Here is a 15,372-nt window from a genome sequence, read left to right as displayed (position 1 = left end):
GGTTATGCTACTTGATTGGTATATATAGTGCTTGGATATGTGTTTTTTAGAAGTAAGTTATCGCCGAAGCGCTATGGCTGCGTACCAGTCTGTGTTTTATTAATACACTGACGGATACTGCGATTCCTAACAATTTCAATTTTCACCGTTGCGATTAATCTTATTTTACCATTAAGAATAATTAACTATTCTATATTTTAAATTTACTATTTTGTAGTTACATTTTATTTCTTTCCCTATAATGTTATTCAAGGTCGAAGTAGTTACATATGAGAAAAATGTGGTAATGAAACATATGTTGTAATTAACCGTGAGAATGCGCACAGCTAAGGGAACGTATACACTTGTTTGGAACTCAATATAAATACCCAAAGCCAAGTAGCAATATCATCTACTTGTTCTAACTACAAAGAACATTCAGAACTCTCCAAAGATGAAGGTCTTTATCTCCCTCTGTGCCCTCGGTAAGTTATAATGGTATGTGACAGCGAGGTTTATTTACCTTGTGTTTTCTTGCAGTGCTTCTCGCACACGCTGCCCAATCTGCCGACCGTATCGTCGGCGGTTCCGATGTTACCAGCACTACTTTTGCCCCATGGCAAGCTTCACTTCAAGTGAGTGGCAGCCACTTCTGTGGAGGATCCGTCATCAGCGCAACTCGCATCATGTGCGCAGCTCACTGCGTCCAATCGTAAGTTAAACGGTTTAAAAATATATTCCAACCAAGAATTATTAATTCTACTTATATCGCCATTGCAGCCCAGCCTCCAGCACAACTGTCGTAGTTGGAACCACTGACTACAGATTCCCTGGCCAATCCAAACAAGTTGTCGCTTGGGTTGCTCACCCCAGCTACAATTCCCGAACCATCGACTACGATTATTCCATGATCACAATCTCTGCTTTGAACCTTAACTCTGAAGTACGTCGTTGCTGACTGCAATGCATTTCCATAAATTTTACCAATGTACTTAGGTATTTATATTTATCAATTTACCAGGTTGCTGCCATCGTAGTTGCATCACAAGAATACGCCGCTGGAACCCAGGCTCTTATCACTGGATGGGGCAAGACATCCGGAGGAATCTTTGGACAAATCCCACACACACTTCAGGTTTTGAAACCCCAACAAACCAATATGTTTATACCACTAATATTACGTTTCTTTCCATATAGTACGCTTACACCAGCTTGATCTCCCAAACTGAATGCAAAGCCACCTGGGGAAGCCAAGTAACCAACAGAATGCAATGCGCTAACAACAATTCCAACAGTGCTTGCAACGTGGGTTCTTTGATTTTCAAAGTGTGGAACAAATATAACGCGTTAAATTTACCAGGGTGACTCTGGTGGTCCACTCGCTGTCAATGACAACGGTACCTGGAAGTTGGTAGGAAACACCTCATGGGGCTCATCAGGCTGCGGTACATCTTACCCATCTGCCTGGTCCAAGAACTCAGCTGCCTACAGCTGGATCACGAGCCACATGTAAACGTAATGCGACAATAAGCATCCAACAATAAATAAAGTTGTTGACGAATATATTTGTATGGTTCTGTAGAAGGTGCAAGGTAGAAACAGTTTTTCATACTGAGATATACTGTCGCAAAATCTATTAAATAGTTTGCGTACTGGATAAAGGATTATACCCTATGAGTCATGAAAGAAGTTCATTAGGAATTATATGTGTTTACATCAAATGCACGTAATATACCTTCGTCGCAGAACTACTAGGTTACAAGGATTAACTATGGAACTGATTTTCGTGCTTTCTATAAACAACCATTGAGTAAAGTAAACCAACAAACTGTGGAACTTGTTTACCCACAGAGCACTACTTCGTGCGGCTGCTTTCGCCGATCCTGATGCAGTAGATCGCTGATATGCAGCAGTCAGGTTAGATACAAGCGTATTGCATTAGGTTGATACTAGTTACCACGACTACACAGTAGAGTGGAATAAATTTTACGCACTTATTGCCTCCTATATTTCAAAAATCAATATATATATATATGACGGTTTTTGGTGATATCATGAACTTGTACTATCTAACATTTGTTAATTAACACACAATTTTCCACTTCACCCCGTGTCCCTTGTTTCTTTCATTTAACTATACAAAATTTAAACAAGTGGTGAACCTACGTCGCATCTTTACTAGAACGTACTTGACACAGATACAGTTGGTCAGGACATATAATAATTTGTGTACGTAACGTTTCGAGTTCGTTATAAAAAAGATTAACCCCAATGCAAACTATGACTGCTGCTTCCACCCTAGCAAGCAACATAAAGCCCACCGACTACTGTGATTACAAGCCGACTGCACGAATGCTAAATAAACATAATATAGGCTCTAATGATACTTGGAGCCTACAAAATCTGTTTCATCAACCACACGCGAACAACAAATTCTAAAAAACAATACCTTTAAAAACATATTGGCGTTTAGTGTAAAAGCACAATCTTCAGAATAGTAAACAAAAAAGCATCACAAATACAACGCTAAATGTGTCAGAGTGCAGGAGATAAAAATATACACGTCTCGTACGGCGCCGTGGCAAAGTGGTTAACGCGCCTCTCGGCTTGTCGCTGCTACCGTTGCTAACACATGTTTCCTTAGGCAAGACACTTAACGGCAAGTGCTCCAACCCAGTGGTCATTAATAGGTTGTCCAAATTCTCAGCATTTACAAAACAGAAAAACTGCAAAAAAACAATCACCCACAAAGTAAAATACATAGTAACTCGTAAGCGGGCACGAGGTGTATGAACATCCGTGTTATAACGACTGTCGTTTTCCGGCCCCGCTTAGGATAAAGTTAGTTAATTCACACTCTGTACTTAATCCTGTGGCGTTAAAAAATATCTTTGTAAAAATACTATTGAAATTATTGTCCCGCATTAGCTGATTGCCAAGGTTGTTTGTATATTATTTTCACACTGGAATCTATAATACTTTACACAGCGTATATAAGTTAAAGAACGCGTACAAGGTACCGTGAGAAACAGACCACAGGTTGACCCGGTCAAGATATTATTAACCGCAACTATGGGAAGACATAAACCTGTTTGGAATTATGTATAAATACCCGACAACAAGCAGCAATATCATCTACTTGTTCCAACTACAAAGAACATCCAGAACTCTCCAAAGATGAAGGTCTTTATCTCTCTATGTGCCCTCGGTAAGTTATAATGTTATGTGACAGCGAGGTTTATTTACCTTGTGTTTTCTTGCAGTGCTTCTCGCACACGCTGCTCAATCTGCAGACCGTATTGTAGACGGTGCTGATGTCACCAGCACTACTTTTGTCCCATGGCAAGTTTCCCTCCAAAAGAGTGGCAGCCACTTCTGTGGAGGATCCGTCATCAGCGCAACTCGCATCATGTGCGCAGCTCACTGCGTCCAAACGTAAGTTAAAAGAAGTTTATTAATGCATTGCAACCAAAGTTCATTAATTCTACTTATATCGCCATTGCAGCCCAGCATCCAGCACAACTGTCGTAGTTGGAACCACTGACTACAGATACCCTGGCCAATCCAGAACTGCTGTCAGTTGGCTTCGTCACCCAAGCTACAACTCCCAAACCATCGATTACGATTATTCCATGATCACAGTCTCTGCTTTGACCCTTAACTCTGACGTGAGTTACATTTCTCGTGGTTATGTTCCCAATAAAAGGTAAATGAACATTTATTTCGTATAGGTTGCTGCCATCGAAGTTGCATCACAAGAATACGCCGCTGGGACCCAGGCTCTTATCTCTGGATGGGGCAAGACATCCGGAGGAATCTTTGGACAAATCCCCCACACACTTCAGGTTTAAAACCCCAACAAACCAATATGTTTAGGCTATACCACTATAATAACGCTTCTTTCCTCAGTTCGCTTACACTGACTTGATCTCCCAACTTCAATGCAAAGCCACCTGGGGAAACCAAGTAACCGATAGAATGCAATGCGCTGGAGGAGCAAACCTTAACAGTGCTTGCAACGTAAGTGCTTTGGTTTTAAGTGTGTGGAACAAATATAACGTATTTCATTTACCAGGGTGACTCTGGCGGCCCAATCGCTGTCAATGACAACGGTACCTGGAAGTTGGTAGGAAACACCTCATGGGGCTCATCAAGCTGCGGTACATCCTACCCATCCGCCTGGTCCAAGAACTCAGCCGTCTACAGCTGGATCCAATCGAACATGTAAACGCATGATGACCATGTAGAAATAAATGCATAAACTTACAATTGCCTCTCTTGAAAAATTTCTTATAGGAGGGTAAATTCGAACAAAGGCAGGGGTTTTGCTGAGTTGAATATTCGTTACACTGATTAGAGGCAGCGTACACACAAACTCAGTCTATTTGTACATCGTAACTAAAGGTTATCAGATTCTACAACTTTAATATCGAGTTCGATGGTTAACGCCACTACCATTGTATGCATGTTTGCGTCTTCCTAACGCCGCCCTCACGCATGTTAAAGCAGCGCTTACCTTTCCCCTACTGTGCTGGAACGAAAATGATAAGTTTGAACTTGGTCATAAGATAAGTTATAGTAGCTCGGCAAACTACCATTTGCAAATATAATATATTTGGTCAGATAGACAGAATGCAACATTATTGTCAATTATAGGACTAATTCAGCAGGAGCGCAACAGAACGGCGTTTCAGAAGCTTGATTAAAATAACATTTTAAACCTAGATTGCAATGAATTCAGTTGCTTTGTTATCTTAACAAACTAATTGTTTCGGGAACTCCGGCCTTTTCAATCTAGCCCCGAACTTATATACGTTATATATCTAGCAGCAATGACCACATTTAAATGCTATCCTGATTTAAAAAGACTACCACCCACAAAGCTATATAGGGCCTACGGGATAACTCGTAACCGAGCACGAGATATAGAAACAGGACACCGGGATTATAACAATTACAATTGCCCCGCCACGCGAGAATAAACAAGTTACATATATTTGGGAAGGTTTTAATGCCACTGTTCGTAGAGTTGACCTATACTCTATACTGTTTAGCTTTTAGTCGTAAAAGCTGTTGAATGCCAACACATTATATTTCGGAAGTATACGGTCTTTAAAATAACCATGCAATATTTTATTGTTTTTTTTTTATTTATGAATGCGGCGGATAGGTTCCGATATCAACATTTACATGTTCGATTGGATCCAGCTGTAGACCGCTGAGTTCTTGGACCAAGCGGATGGGATGCTGGTTGTGCAACCTGATGAACCCCATGAGGTGTTTCCTACCAACTTCCAGGTACCGTTGTCATTGACAGCAAGTGGACCGCCGGAGTCACCCTGTAAATTAAACAGTTTCCTGTTAATCTAAGTGAGTCACAACATAGAATTTTGATCTCTCGAAGCCGTTTATTGCCTTCGTGATAAACTTCGTAGGCCTTGTTTACCAAAAAAGCCCTGTATACCAAAAGCTGTGTATACCAAAAGGCATTCTACACCATCTAACATTTATAAATTGTAGCAGATTATTGGTGAAGTTACTCACATTACATCCGCTGTTGCCTTGTCCTCCAGCGCACTGCATTCTGTCAGTAATCTGAGTGTATCCCCATTGAGCTCTGCAGTCTGCTACGGAAACCAATGGAGTGTAGGCGAACTGAAAAATAATAAAAGTAGCAAAATTGCTATTTTCTATAGATTTTCTTAAACTGACAGATGTTTTAGCCCTTGTGTGTCACTTGAGCCTGTAATACTGTGGGTAAGACAAATAACAACGCTCATTTAGAGTCGCTGGGCTACGGTTATTACTTATGTAAATATTCTTTATTTACTACTAAATGTGAAGTAAAAAGAGGATGAAAACATGTTCCATCTCTACTTTTAACAATACCTGAAGTGTGTTTGGGATTTGTCCCAAAATTCCTCCAGATGTCTTGCCCCATCCAGTGATAAGAGCCTGGGTTCCAGCGGCGTATTCTTGTGATGCAACTTCGATGGCAGCAACCTGAAAGAACAGTAAATTCAATTCGACTTTAAAAATACTTTTGATTGATTTAACTAAATATTTGCGAATGTAGTAACTCGTATACAGGGACGAATTGCAGTAAAGCAATACCCGTGTTTTAACGACTGTCGCTGCCCTCGACGCAAGGATAACTAACCTAAACTTTAACTTCAATTACAATATATAATATGATAAAAATTTAATATCATTTTCATTCATTCATCATACTTACTCTAGCCTGCAAAATGGCCAACGATTGAAAATTGTTAAGAGAGCACAATAAATACATAACAACTCACGTCAGAGTTAAGAGTCAAAGCAGAGACTGTGATCATGGAATAATCGTAATCGATGGTTCGGGAGTTGTAGCTTGGGTGACGGAGCCAACTGAGAGCAGTTCTGGATTGGCCAGGGTATCTGTAGTCAGTGGTTCCAACTACGACAGTTGTGCTGGATGCTGGGCTGTAATGGCGATATAAGTGTAATTAATGAATCTTGGTTGGAATGTATTTTTGAATGAATGAATGTATTTATTCTCGCGTGGCCGGAAAACGACAGTCGTTATCACACGGGTTTAACACCTCGAGCCAGCTTACAAGTTACCATGTATGTTACTTTGTGAGTGATTATTTTTTTAGGATTTTTTTATATAGGCTATGGCTGAAAATTTGTACAAATAATTAGTGACCATTGGGTTGGAGCAATTGCCGTTAAGTGTCTTGCCTAAGGACACATACGCCCACAACGGCAGCAACTTCGAGCCTTGAACCCTTTATACCTCTGGGCTACAGGCAGGCGCGCTAACCACTATGCCACGGCGCCATAAACCCCTCTAACTTACGTTTGGACGCAGTGAGCTGCGCACATGATGCGAGTTGCACTGATGACGGATCCTCCACAGAAGTGGCTGCCACTCTTCTGGAGGGAAACTTGCCATGGTGCAAAAGTAGTGCTGGTAACGTCTTCACCGCTTACAATACGGTCTGCAGATTGAGCAGCGTGTGCGAGAAGCACTGCAAGAAAACACAAGATAAATAAACCTCGCTGTCACATAACATTATAACTTACCGAGGGCACAGAGAGATATAAAGACCTTCATCTTTGGAGAGTTCTGGATGTTCTTTGTAGTTGGAACAAGTAGATGATAATGTTGCTTGTTGTCGGGTATTTATTCATAATTCCAAACAGGTGTATGCCTTCCCATAGTTGCGGTTAATAATATCTTGAGTCGGTCACCGTATGTCCTGTTTCCCACGACTTTACGCAGCTTACATACGTAGATGAAGCTTGTATAACTTCGCGGGACTACGACAGTCGATATACGAGTTACCACATAAGCATCTTTGTGAATGACTTATTTTTGGAATGGCTAATAATTTTTAATCCATTAATGACGACTTAGTAGGCGCAGTTGTCGTGTTTTGCTCAAGAACGCACTCGCCCACAGTGGTCGTAATTTCAAACCTCCAAGTTACTTCAACCCATAAGTTATGGGCAAGTGGCAAGCGCGCTACAATCACTGTGCCACGTCACATGAACACTTTGAATGTTTTGAATGCATGTATATAAACGTTGGTATACCTCGCGGCAGCAATAATTTACATAACAGACCTTTAAAACAACCGAAACTCTGTTCATCTACGGTTACTACTTGTTGTACAATCGGGGTGGTATGTCCTTCTATAACTATTGCGACAACGACCGACTAGTCTCAGAGACGAGAATAATCGTACCCGACAAGCATCGGTTCTTTTATTAGGGGAAGCCCGTAAAAATCGAAAAACGCGCGGAAACTGTGTTAATGAAATATTTTTGAAATACATTAACATGTTGTAGCACGTATACGAATATAATGCATGACAAACATGACTACTGCATGCACATTACACAACACATTATTAACAACATGAATCAGTAAATGTATTAATTATCGACTAAAACAGATATAATTTCAGGTTTTAAAGAAACCGTCTGAAAATATGGAAACACCCATGCTGGTAGATTTTACGAGGTACTGGAAGTTAGCAACTCATCAGAAAAGTACGGCAATACTGTTCTTGAGAACTAAGCTACCTATACTATTTAAATCGGTAGACTATTTTCTTTAGTGTAAGTTATAGTAATTTGTATTGATAGCCATCGCGTGGTTGGTAGTTTAGATAGTTGGTGGTGGTAGTGCTATGTCGTTGGTTCACCACAGCGCGTTTGCTTACCCAACATTTTATTAGAAGTTGGTCTGAATTATACACTACATTTAAGACAATTTTTTGTAAGCATGCAATAAATGGTTAAAGTTAAACGATTAGGCTATACTGACCAAATACTGTGTGAATCAATGTAGTAGAGAACCGCTTTAAATTGAAAACCCATAAAAGTTAAGAAGTATCGGTGTAGAAACATTTGTTTTAAATTTGAAAAATTGTTTTAAATTTGTATCTGACAAGACACGTATTTTATTTATCTCATATGTGACGCTTAGCTTGCAAGCTATCTACGTCTTTATGTGTCTAGATAAAGTAAACACTAAATTTCAACTATCTATTTTAATTAAGTCAAGTCATTGTATTTATGTTTAAACAACAACCCTGGGAAAGTTAAAGCTGTTAAAACGTAAATTTAAAGATATTTGTATGTTTGCTTTAGGTTTACAATTAGATCTATGCAAATAAAAAAAACGTCAGTAATTAAATATAGTCACTGCGTGGAAAAGTGAACATATGGTAGCATCGTAAAAAAGTGTTTGCCATGTGACTGGCAAATAAGGATGCGACTGTGAGAATGATAACATCTGTAGTCGGAAATTCTGTATAAATACCCAAAGCCAAGTAGCAATGGCATCTACTTGTTCCAACTACAAAGAACATCCAGAACTCTCCAAAGATGAAGGTCTTTATCTCCCTCTGTGCCCTCGGTAAGTTATAATGGTATGTGACAGTGAGGTTTATTTATCTTGTGTTTTCTTGCAGTGCTTCTCGCACACGCTGCCCAATCTGCAGACCGTATTGTGAACGGTGCTGATGTTACCAGCACTAGTTTTGCACCATGGCAAGTTTCCCTCCAAAAGAGTGGCAGCCACTTCTGTGGAGGATCCGTCATCAGTGCAACTCGCATCATGTGCGCAGCTCACTGCGTCCAAACGTAAGTTGCATTATCATAGCAAATTTTGCTCACACACAACTTATAAAACTATTATACCTAACAACCATTAATTACACTTTTATTATTGCAGCATAGCGTCCAGCACAACTGTTGTAGCTGGAACCGTCAACTGGAAAAAGCCTGGTCAATCTAGACAAGTTCAAGCTTGGATTTCTCACCCAAGCTACAGCTCCCAAACCATCGACTACGATTATTCCATGATCACAATCTCTGCTTTGAACCTTAACTCTGCGGTAAGTTGTTGCTGACTGTAATGCATTTCTATAAATTTTCCCAATGTACTTGGGTATTTATATTTATCAATTTACCAGGTTGCTGCCATCGAAGTTGCATCACAAGAATACGCCGCTGGAACCCAGGCTCTTATCACTGGATGGGGCAAGACATCCGGAGGAATCTTTGGACAAATCCCAGATAACCTTCAGGTTTAAAACCTTAACAAACCAATGTGTTTATACCACTAATATTATGTTTCTTTCCACAGTTCGCTTACACTGACTTGATCTCCCAACTCCAATGCAAAGCAAGCTGGGGAAACCAAGTAACCGATAGAATGCAATGCGCTGGAGGAGTTGGCGTGAACAGTGGTTGCCAAGTGAGCTTTTGAAAGCTTATAGTGTGGCGATGAAACCTAATGTGTTTAATTTACAGGGTGACTCTGGCGGCCCACTCGCTGTCAATGACAACGGTACCTGGAAGTTGGTAGGAAACACCTCATGGGGTTCATCTAACTGTAATATTGCTGTTCCATCCGCATGGTCCAAGAACTCAGCTGCCTACAGCTGGATCATGAGCCACATGTAAACGTAATGCGACAATAAGCATCCAACAATAAATAAAGTTGTTGCCGAATATATTTGTATGGTTCTTCATAAGTGTGAGGCATAGAAATTAGGTCACTATTAGTTTAGTTATTACAGAGTATTGCTTGATACTGCTGCTTTACAAAAGTACTTTGAAAGTTTAGGGTCAAAATCGATTCCTCAGTGAGAGTAAAGGTGGCTACCCTTCCCCATCTTAAAAATTGGGTGAATTTGCGAAATGTCAAATTGTAAAATATGATTATTAAGATATGAATTGGTTTCACCCCTATACAATTTTAACTTAGTCCTTTGCAAATCAACATACATACGGTTGCACAGCCTTGTTTTTTTCGACACTTTTACCCAAGTAGTTTTTACTTGTAAAACATGTTTCCATTCTCTTGGTTGTTTTAATTATTCTGATCTTCATTATCACATTCAAACAGACAAATAACAATTATATTGTGTATTTTTAGGCAAAGCACTTAAACACCCAGACTACACAATATAAGTATGAATTATTGAGTAAAAACATATTTATCCTCGCATGGCGGGGCAACGACAGCTGGTATAACACAAGTATTTTGTTTCACACACCTCGTGCCCGCTTACGAGTTAACTTTGTTGTTGATCTTTTTTTGTATATAACTGAAAATTTAGACAACCCAATAGTGGCCACTGGGTTGCAGAACGACATATATTGGTACCAGTGCTGAGAGCATCAAACCCTAGTCCTCTGTTATGATACAATTGCCTAAACCACTACAGCGCCGGAGCTACTTTATTCAAATACAGATAATTTTAATATATTTTGCAGTTTCTTAAATATTTCCCTCGTTTTCCTGCATCTATTTACATTATTTACATATTGTAGTAAACAAGAACTCAATATTCATTTAACTTTTAAACTAAACTTAGTCCAATATAAACAAACAGTGATAAAGTAAATGGGTAGTTTTATTAAAACCCTTTCGCGTACAAAAACTTTTCAATAACTTCAGCATGATGTCCTTTTAATATGATTGACCTTGTAACCTCATGAACTCTGGTGGCGGGGTCAAACTCAACATAAGGCCTTATGAGCTCTTTCAATTCTTTCTCCAAAGCCTTGGAATATAAAAGTGGACTCAGTTTTAAATGGTAATAAAATATATGAAAAGTTTAATTGTTTTGTACTTTTAAATAGTTCGGAGAAGTAAATTAAGTAGAAAAATGGACAGAACATTTTGTATGGTTATAATTTGAATGCTGTGTTTTTTTGCAATGTTTTAGAACTTGTTTAAAATATATTACAATAATACTTTAGTTTTATTGTATTCATTTTGTTGTATATTCAAAGTACTGTAATGCATTGGTAGTAGAAAATATAAGAAATAAAAGAAAATATATGAATACTAATGGTTGAGAATCACTTCAAATAAAGCACAAAATACATAAATCATTTATTATTATTGTATTCAATTACATTACAATGGGGCAAAACAGGCAAACAACTCACCCAAATATCTCCATCAATGTAGAAAACTACGGTGACTGGTTGGTCTCGGGGTTTCTCCTTTTCTACGATCGGTAAAACATGAAACTTTGTTCGGCTGATAAAGTAGGGCAGGTCTGGTGCTTTTTCTGCAAGTTTAAAAATAAAAGCTTATTCATTTTAAAGTCAATGTTTATCCACATGTTTTCAAGGATGTTAAGTCTATATATATTTGATGTAAAGTCCATGTATATTTTATATGAGTGAGGTCATTTGGAATTTAGTATTTTGCCTATTGCCCAAACAATAAACAAAATAAAAGTTAGAACCAATGCTTCATGTGGTGTAAGTCAAATTAATTTAACTCGGATCAATATTAACTTAAATGCTCCTGGGAAACCAAAGTAATTTATTAGTTTTCATAGAGTATATATATTTACCCATACTTTGAAAATCTTGGATATTTATTTACTAACAGTATCCACTTTACCCCACACAGTACTTCACACTACAGTAACCAAGATTGGAAAAGTTTATATAAATAAAAAGTAAAACACAAAAAAAACATAAATAAATTACTTAATAAAAGGCATAACCGTTACTATATAAAATCCGTTATACATAATGGATAAGTTAATTTAGATTATGCTATGTAACCTCACCTGATGGGGCAACCCAGCCTGATGGAGTGGGGTAAGAATCATGTGTGGGGGGCTCTGGGATCCTTGATGGGGGTAACATGTCTTGTACGTATTTAAAATCTTCATATGAGACTGTGTATCTTGTGGGTTCGGTTGTGTAGCTTACAGCTTGGCTGACCTGTAAGTTAAGGACAGTTTTAAATCATGATATTGGAAAAATAATGTAAGTAAACAGAGGTCCTAATAGTAACCAAGAAAACAGAGTTCAAGACTCTGTGCTGCTACTTTTGTAGATGTGTGTGTAAGAATGCAAGGCTTTTGATGATAAATACTCCAACCCAGTGGCAGGTTGTCCAAAAACTCATAAATTAAAACAATCACCACAAAGTTACTAATGTGATGGAGTTTAACCATCTATCAACTGTTACAGGGTCCATACATTTATATCATATTTGACCAACAAACCTGAGGCAGTGGTTGAATAAGTTTACGCTGCAGAATATGTCGACAGGAGTTACAGACTCTTAAAACTTGTTGAATTCTCATTTTATTTAACAATATTTATGCCATAAGCAGCTATTCTATAATGTAATGCATTTGTCACAGAATGAATATAAAGTAATGTAATTGCTTCTATACAAGGAATATTGATGGAAGGGCTTTTTAAGATGGTTGAAATGCGAATGTAGTTTATTACATGTGGATAAAGTACATTTGGATGAGAAAAAGAATAACATAGGAAAGCCAGGTAAACAGTTCAAGTTGTTTTGGAGTCTTTATCGCGACAAAATGGCGCAAATTCAAAGTCCAATGGCATGCCGCAACATAGGACCTTACCCTTATAAAATGCTTAGTTGTGAAAATTGCTGGAACAGCTGGTGTATAATAAAGTTTGGAACTTACACACAGTATTTCATGAACAAACACAGCTGGTTTAAATATAATATTTTAACACAGTAATTTAAAAGGACAAAAGTACAAAAAAACTCCAACTTAAATGCATTCCTACAATTTTGAAATATTTTTAATACAATTTTGAAATAAATGCATAGTTGAATTTTGGTCTTTTAAAAAAATACCAAATCATCAATTTAGATCTCCCAAAATGCAGAGTCACGTGGGCATAATGTTGTCATCATCTACAAAACATACAAAGACATAATTCAGTAATTAATTTAGCAATAGCACAGTATCTGAAGTATAATTGCCTAAGAATTGAATAATTGAAGCTAAAAAGACAACATTTTGTTTTGCAAAGCTTGTTATATGTATAGTGGCACTATAGTATCTTATGCGCTTTCCCACTTCAAGAGCTTTACAAAACAATTCATATGTTCTTGGTTATTTATCTAACACAGAGTGTCTTATACAACATTGGTCATGAACACTCATTTGGCCTTTAACATATATATACAATCCATTCTTTATTGATTCATAATTTCTCCGATGTTTTACTTGTTTCTCGTTTCAAGATCGCACCGGAATAATCCGTGGTCACTTCTTCTTCTCCCTCCTCTGCGTAACCGTAGCAACGAGGAGACCGGATGCAAAAAGCTCGATGGATAGGAAGATTCCAGGTATCCGGACACATCATGAGTGAGAAGCCAACGATCACGAGAAGAGCAGCAGCCAACCTCCAGGAGCTGAAGAGCTCACCCCTGAAGATTGTGTCCACCGCTGCGTTGAGAGGGATTCCCAGCATCATAGCAATAGATATGAAGAGTGGATACGTGAAAGCAATCCCAAAGTTTACAAGGAAGTTGAAGACCAATGACAAAGCTGCTGAACCACACATGTAAGACCATGGTATCTCACTTGTGACCAAAGTTTCGACGCCAGTTGCATATAGAATTACAAATACAACCCATAGAAATAGTATATTTGTAACACCGAGAAGAGAAAGAAACAACGAGACTTGCCCGAGGGTGCCTTGGTATATTACTCGCTTGAAGGAAACTTTATAAATAGCAGCTCCCACAGCAGAACATAAAGCCATTATGATGCCAACAAACAAAGTGTTAGTGTCACCAAACCCATCTGCATACCCAAACAACACAACGCCAGTGATGCACAACAAAGAAGCTACAATTCGAATAAAGAAGATATATTCCTTAAGAAGGATCAAAGATAGAGCGTACACAAATGCAACATTAGATGCTGACACTGCAGATGCATCGGTAGCAGCGATGTAAGTCAAGGAATACACGTACAAGCAATTTGTTAACATCCATAATATGGTGAATCCTAACACATATGTGAACATTTGCTTTGCTCCAATGCTTTCAGGACCAAAGATTTTAAGTGAAGAAGTATAGGCCTGTGAGAAATCCTCACGGTTTCTAAATATAGCAGTGAATAAAATATATATAGGGTAGCATAACACCATCCAGCATGTACTAAACCATGTCACTAGGTAAGGAGCATTAAAACTTCCGCTGGTGACTGCACTTTGAGCAAATTGTTGTGCCCCCACCCATGCCACAGCTAAGAATATGACGATTAAAAGACCAAGAAAACTTTTCCTTGTTTGTTCAGAACAGCATCTTCTTGAGTTTTGTTCTATTAAACCTTCATCTTGGTCCGTATCCATACTACTTATGTTAGTTACAGGGTAGGCCTACAGAAAAATACTTGAAGAAACCTGTTAATAAATTTTAATTGGATTATTGGAAAATAAACATATTATTGTGTGCTGTTTTTGTTTTATTCAAAGTTATAACACATGTTCAAAACATGCGTACAATAAGATAAGAAAAATGATTAGAGTTTTGTGTATGACAGTATATATGAGTCTTCCCCCCCACCTTATTTGCTAACCCCTATATTGACTAACCCCCTAACCATCAACACCTAACCCCCTAACCACTAACACTTTCCATCAGCCTATTCTGCTGTGTACCAGAAGAATCATCACTAGTACCAAAATTCTGTGTAAGACAGTATATAGGCTCATGAGGTAGAACATATCCCCTCCTAGTTATCCGGTCTATAACACAGTCTCAAAACAATGCTGCACCTTACGCTACTATACACTGAATGACTGAGCACGACAAAAGCATTCGTTTAAATTGGAAAGCTTTTTTCACACCACGTCTGGCTGAGTCTGAAGTCCAGCGTGATGTAATGGTTGTGGTCGTTCTTGGTTGGATTGGGTAAACCAGAGTACGTATATTAACGACTAGTTCATGAAAAGACCAAGTCCAAATATTTTTACCTTTTGTTTAAAACGGATTCATGTCCTGGTATATACCTTACTTTCGGTTGATCTGACAATAATTTATAGTTTTAAAATAAGATATATGTGCGGTTACTG

The 15,372-nt window shown here is 38.3% G+C and overlaps 7 protein-coding genes across 7 annotated transcripts; 4 read left to right on the top strand and 3 right to left on the bottom strand.

Annotated features, from left to right (window-relative positions):
• Window positions 1-300: 300 nt before the first annotated feature.
• Window positions 301-1,540, top strand: LOC149729232 (trypsin alpha-like). Its single transcript, XM_089887193.1, has 6 exons — window positions 301-464; window positions 520-691; window positions 760-922; window positions 1,001-1,114; window positions 1,177-1,284; window positions 1,340-1,540. The coding sequence occupies exons 1-6, from the start codon at window positions 434-436 to the stop codon at window positions 1,490-1,492; spliced, it is 741 nt and encodes a 246-aa protein (XP_089743319.1). The 5' UTR covers window positions 301-433; the 3' UTR covers window positions 1,493-1,540.
• Window positions 1,541-3,023: 1,483 nt separating this feature from the next.
• LOC149729231 (trypsin alpha-like) lies at window positions 3,024-3,418 on the top strand. Its single transcript, XM_089887192.1, has 2 exons — window positions 3,024-3,187; window positions 3,243-3,418. Exons 1-2 carry the CDS (start codon window positions 3,157-3,159, stop codon window positions 3,416-3,418), a joined length of 207 nt encoding a protein of 68 aa, XP_089743318.1. The 5' UTR covers window positions 3,024-3,156.
• A 193-nt stretch (window positions 3,419-3,611) lies between these two features.
• Window positions 3,612-4,207, top strand: LOC149729230 (chymotrypsinogen A-like). Its single transcript, XM_089886868.1, has 4 exons — window positions 3,612-3,647; window positions 3,711-3,824; window positions 3,889-3,999; window positions 4,055-4,207. Exons 1-4 carry the CDS (start codon window positions 3,612-3,614, stop codon window positions 4,205-4,207), a joined length of 414 nt encoding a protein of 137 aa, XP_089742994.1.
• An 887-nt stretch (window positions 4,208-5,094) lies between these two features.
• Window positions 5,095-7,221, bottom strand: LOC149729229 (chymotrypsinogen A-like). The gene is made up of 6 exons (XM_089887191.1): window positions 7,051-7,221; window positions 6,824-6,995; window positions 6,282-6,444; window positions 5,869-5,982; window positions 5,524-5,634; window positions 5,095-5,318 (listed from the first exon to the last, which is right to left on the bottom strand). The coding sequence occupies exons 1-6, from the start codon at window positions 7,079-7,081 to the stop codon at window positions 5,166-5,168; spliced, it is 744 nt and encodes a 247-aa protein (XP_089743317.1). The 5' UTR covers window positions 7,082-7,221; the 3' UTR covers window positions 5,095-5,165.
• A 1,496-nt stretch (window positions 7,222-8,717) lies between these two features.
• Window positions 8,718-9,993, top strand: LOC149729228 (chymotrypsinogen A-like). Its single transcript, XM_089887189.1, has 6 exons — window positions 8,718-8,893; window positions 8,949-9,120; window positions 9,212-9,374; window positions 9,453-9,566; window positions 9,626-9,736; window positions 9,793-9,993. The coding sequence occupies exons 1-6, from the start codon at window positions 8,863-8,865 to the stop codon at window positions 9,943-9,945; spliced, it is 744 nt and encodes a 247-aa protein (XP_089743315.1). The 5' UTR covers window positions 8,718-8,862; the 3' UTR covers window positions 9,946-9,993.
• An 890-nt stretch (window positions 9,994-10,883) lies between these two features.
• Window positions 10,884-12,734, bottom strand: LOC149729227 (large ribosomal subunit protein mL49-like). Its single transcript, XM_089887251.1, has 4 exons — window positions 12,525-12,734; window positions 12,081-12,237; window positions 11,443-11,567; window positions 10,884-11,051 (listed from the first exon to the last, which is right to left on the bottom strand). The coding sequence occupies exons 1-4, from the start codon at window positions 12,603-12,605 to the stop codon at window positions 10,905-10,907; spliced, it is 510 nt and encodes a 169-aa protein (XP_089743377.1). The 5' UTR covers window positions 12,606-12,734; the 3' UTR covers window positions 10,884-10,904.
• Window positions 12,639-14,785, bottom strand: LOC149729226 (solute carrier family 35 member F3-like). Its single transcript, XM_089887246.1, has 2 exons — window positions 13,515-14,785; window positions 12,639-13,198 (listed from the first exon to the last, which is right to left on the bottom strand). Exons 1-2 carry the CDS (start codon window positions 14,647-14,649, stop codon window positions 13,173-13,175), a joined length of 1,161 nt encoding a protein of 386 aa, XP_089743372.1. The 5' UTR covers window positions 14,650-14,785; the 3' UTR covers window positions 12,639-13,172.
• Window positions 14,786-15,372: the final 587 nt, after the last annotated feature.

This window comes from Ciona robusta, chromosome 10, assembly GCF_009617815.1.
Source record: "Ciona robusta chromosome 10, ASM961781v2".
NCBI lineage: Eukaryota > Metazoa > Chordata > Ascidiacea > Phlebobranchia > Cionidae > Ciona > Ciona robusta.
The sequence above is the reverse complement of the archived record's forward strand: the minus strand, read 5'-3'. Positions and strand labels throughout refer to the sequence as shown.

What these genes read in the sequence shown, in the direction of transcription:
- LOC149729232 (XM_089887193.1), top strand. Translation starts at nt 434, where the DNA reads ATGAAGGTCTTTATCTCCCTCTGTGCCCTCG. An exon ending in TATCTCCCTCTGTGCCCTCG is followed by an intron (nt 465 to 519) that starts GTAAGTTATAAT and finishes GTTTTCTTGCAG; the next exon opens with TGCTTCTCGCACACGCTGCC. An exon ending in ATTCCAACAGTGCTTGCAAC is followed by an intron (nt 1,285 to 1,339) that starts GTGGGTTCTTTG and finishes TAAATTTACCAG; the next exon opens with GGTGACTCTGGTGGTCCACT.
- LOC149729231 (XM_089887192.1), top strand. Translation starts at nt 3,157, where the DNA reads ATGAAGGTCTTTATCTCTCTATGTGCCCTCG. An exon ending in TATCTCTCTATGTGCCCTCG is followed by an intron (nt 3,188 to 3,242) that starts GTAAGTTATAAT and finishes GTTTTCTTGCAG; the next exon opens with TGCTTCTCGCACACGCTGCT.
- LOC149729230 (XM_089886868.1), top strand. Translation starts at nt 3,612, where the DNA reads ATGATCACAGTCTCTGCTTTGACCCTTAACTCTGAC. An exon ending in AAATCCCCCACACACTTCAG is followed by an intron (nt 3,825 to 3,888) that starts GTTTAAAACCCC and finishes TTCTTTCCTCAG; the next exon opens with TTCGCTTACACTGACTTGAT. An exon ending in ACCTTAACAGTGCTTGCAAC is followed by an intron (nt 4,000 to 4,054) that starts GTAAGTGCTTTG and finishes TTCATTTACCAG; the next exon opens with GGTGACTCTGGCGGCCCAAT.
- LOC149729229 (XM_089887191.1), bottom strand. Translation starts at nt 7,081, where the DNA reads ATGAAGGTCTTTATATCTCTCTGTGCCCTCG. An exon ending in CTTTGACTCTTAACTCTGAC is followed by an intron (nt 5,983 to 6,281) that starts GTGAGTTGTTAT and finishes CTGTTCTTTCAG; the next exon opens with GTTGCTGCCATCGAAGTTGC. An exon ending in AAATCCCAAACACACTTCAG is followed by an intron (nt 5,635 to 5,868) that starts GTATTGTTAAAA and finishes ATTATTTTTCAG; the next exon opens with TTCGCCTACACTCCATTGGT.
- LOC149729228 (XM_089887189.1), top strand. Translation starts at nt 8,863, where the DNA reads ATGAAGGTCTTTATCTCCCTCTGTGCCCTCG. An exon ending in CTTTGAACCTTAACTCTGCG is followed by an intron (nt 9,375 to 9,452) that starts GTAAGTTGTTGC and finishes TCAATTTACCAG; the next exon opens with GTTGCTGCCATCGAAGTTGC. An exon ending in AAATCCCAGATAACCTTCAG is followed by an intron (nt 9,567 to 9,625) that starts GTTTAAAACCTT and finishes TTCTTTCCACAG; the next exon opens with TTCGCTTACACTGACTTGAT.
- LOC149729227 (XM_089887251.1), bottom strand. Translation starts at nt 12,605, where the DNA reads ATGAGAATTCAACAAGTTTTAAGAGTCTGTAACTCCTGTCGACATATT. An exon ending in TTATTCAACCACTGCCTCAG is followed by an intron (nt 12,238 to 12,524) that starts GTTTGTTGGTCA and finishes CTTAACTTACAG; the next exon opens with GTCAGCCAAGCTGTAAGCTA. An exon ending in ACATTGATGGAGATATTTGG is followed by an intron (nt 11,052 to 11,442) that starts GTGAGTTGTTTG and finishes TTATATTCCAAG; the next exon opens with GCTTTGGAGAAAGAATTGAA.
- LOC149729226 (XM_089887246.1), bottom strand. Translation starts at nt 14,649, where the DNA reads ATGGATACGGACCAAGATGAAGGTTTAATAGAACAAAACTCAAGAAGA. An exon ending in GATCTTGAAACGAGAAACAA is followed by an intron (nt 13,199 to 13,514) that starts GTAAAACATCGG and finishes TATGTTTTGTAG; the next exon opens with ATGATGACAACATTATGCCC.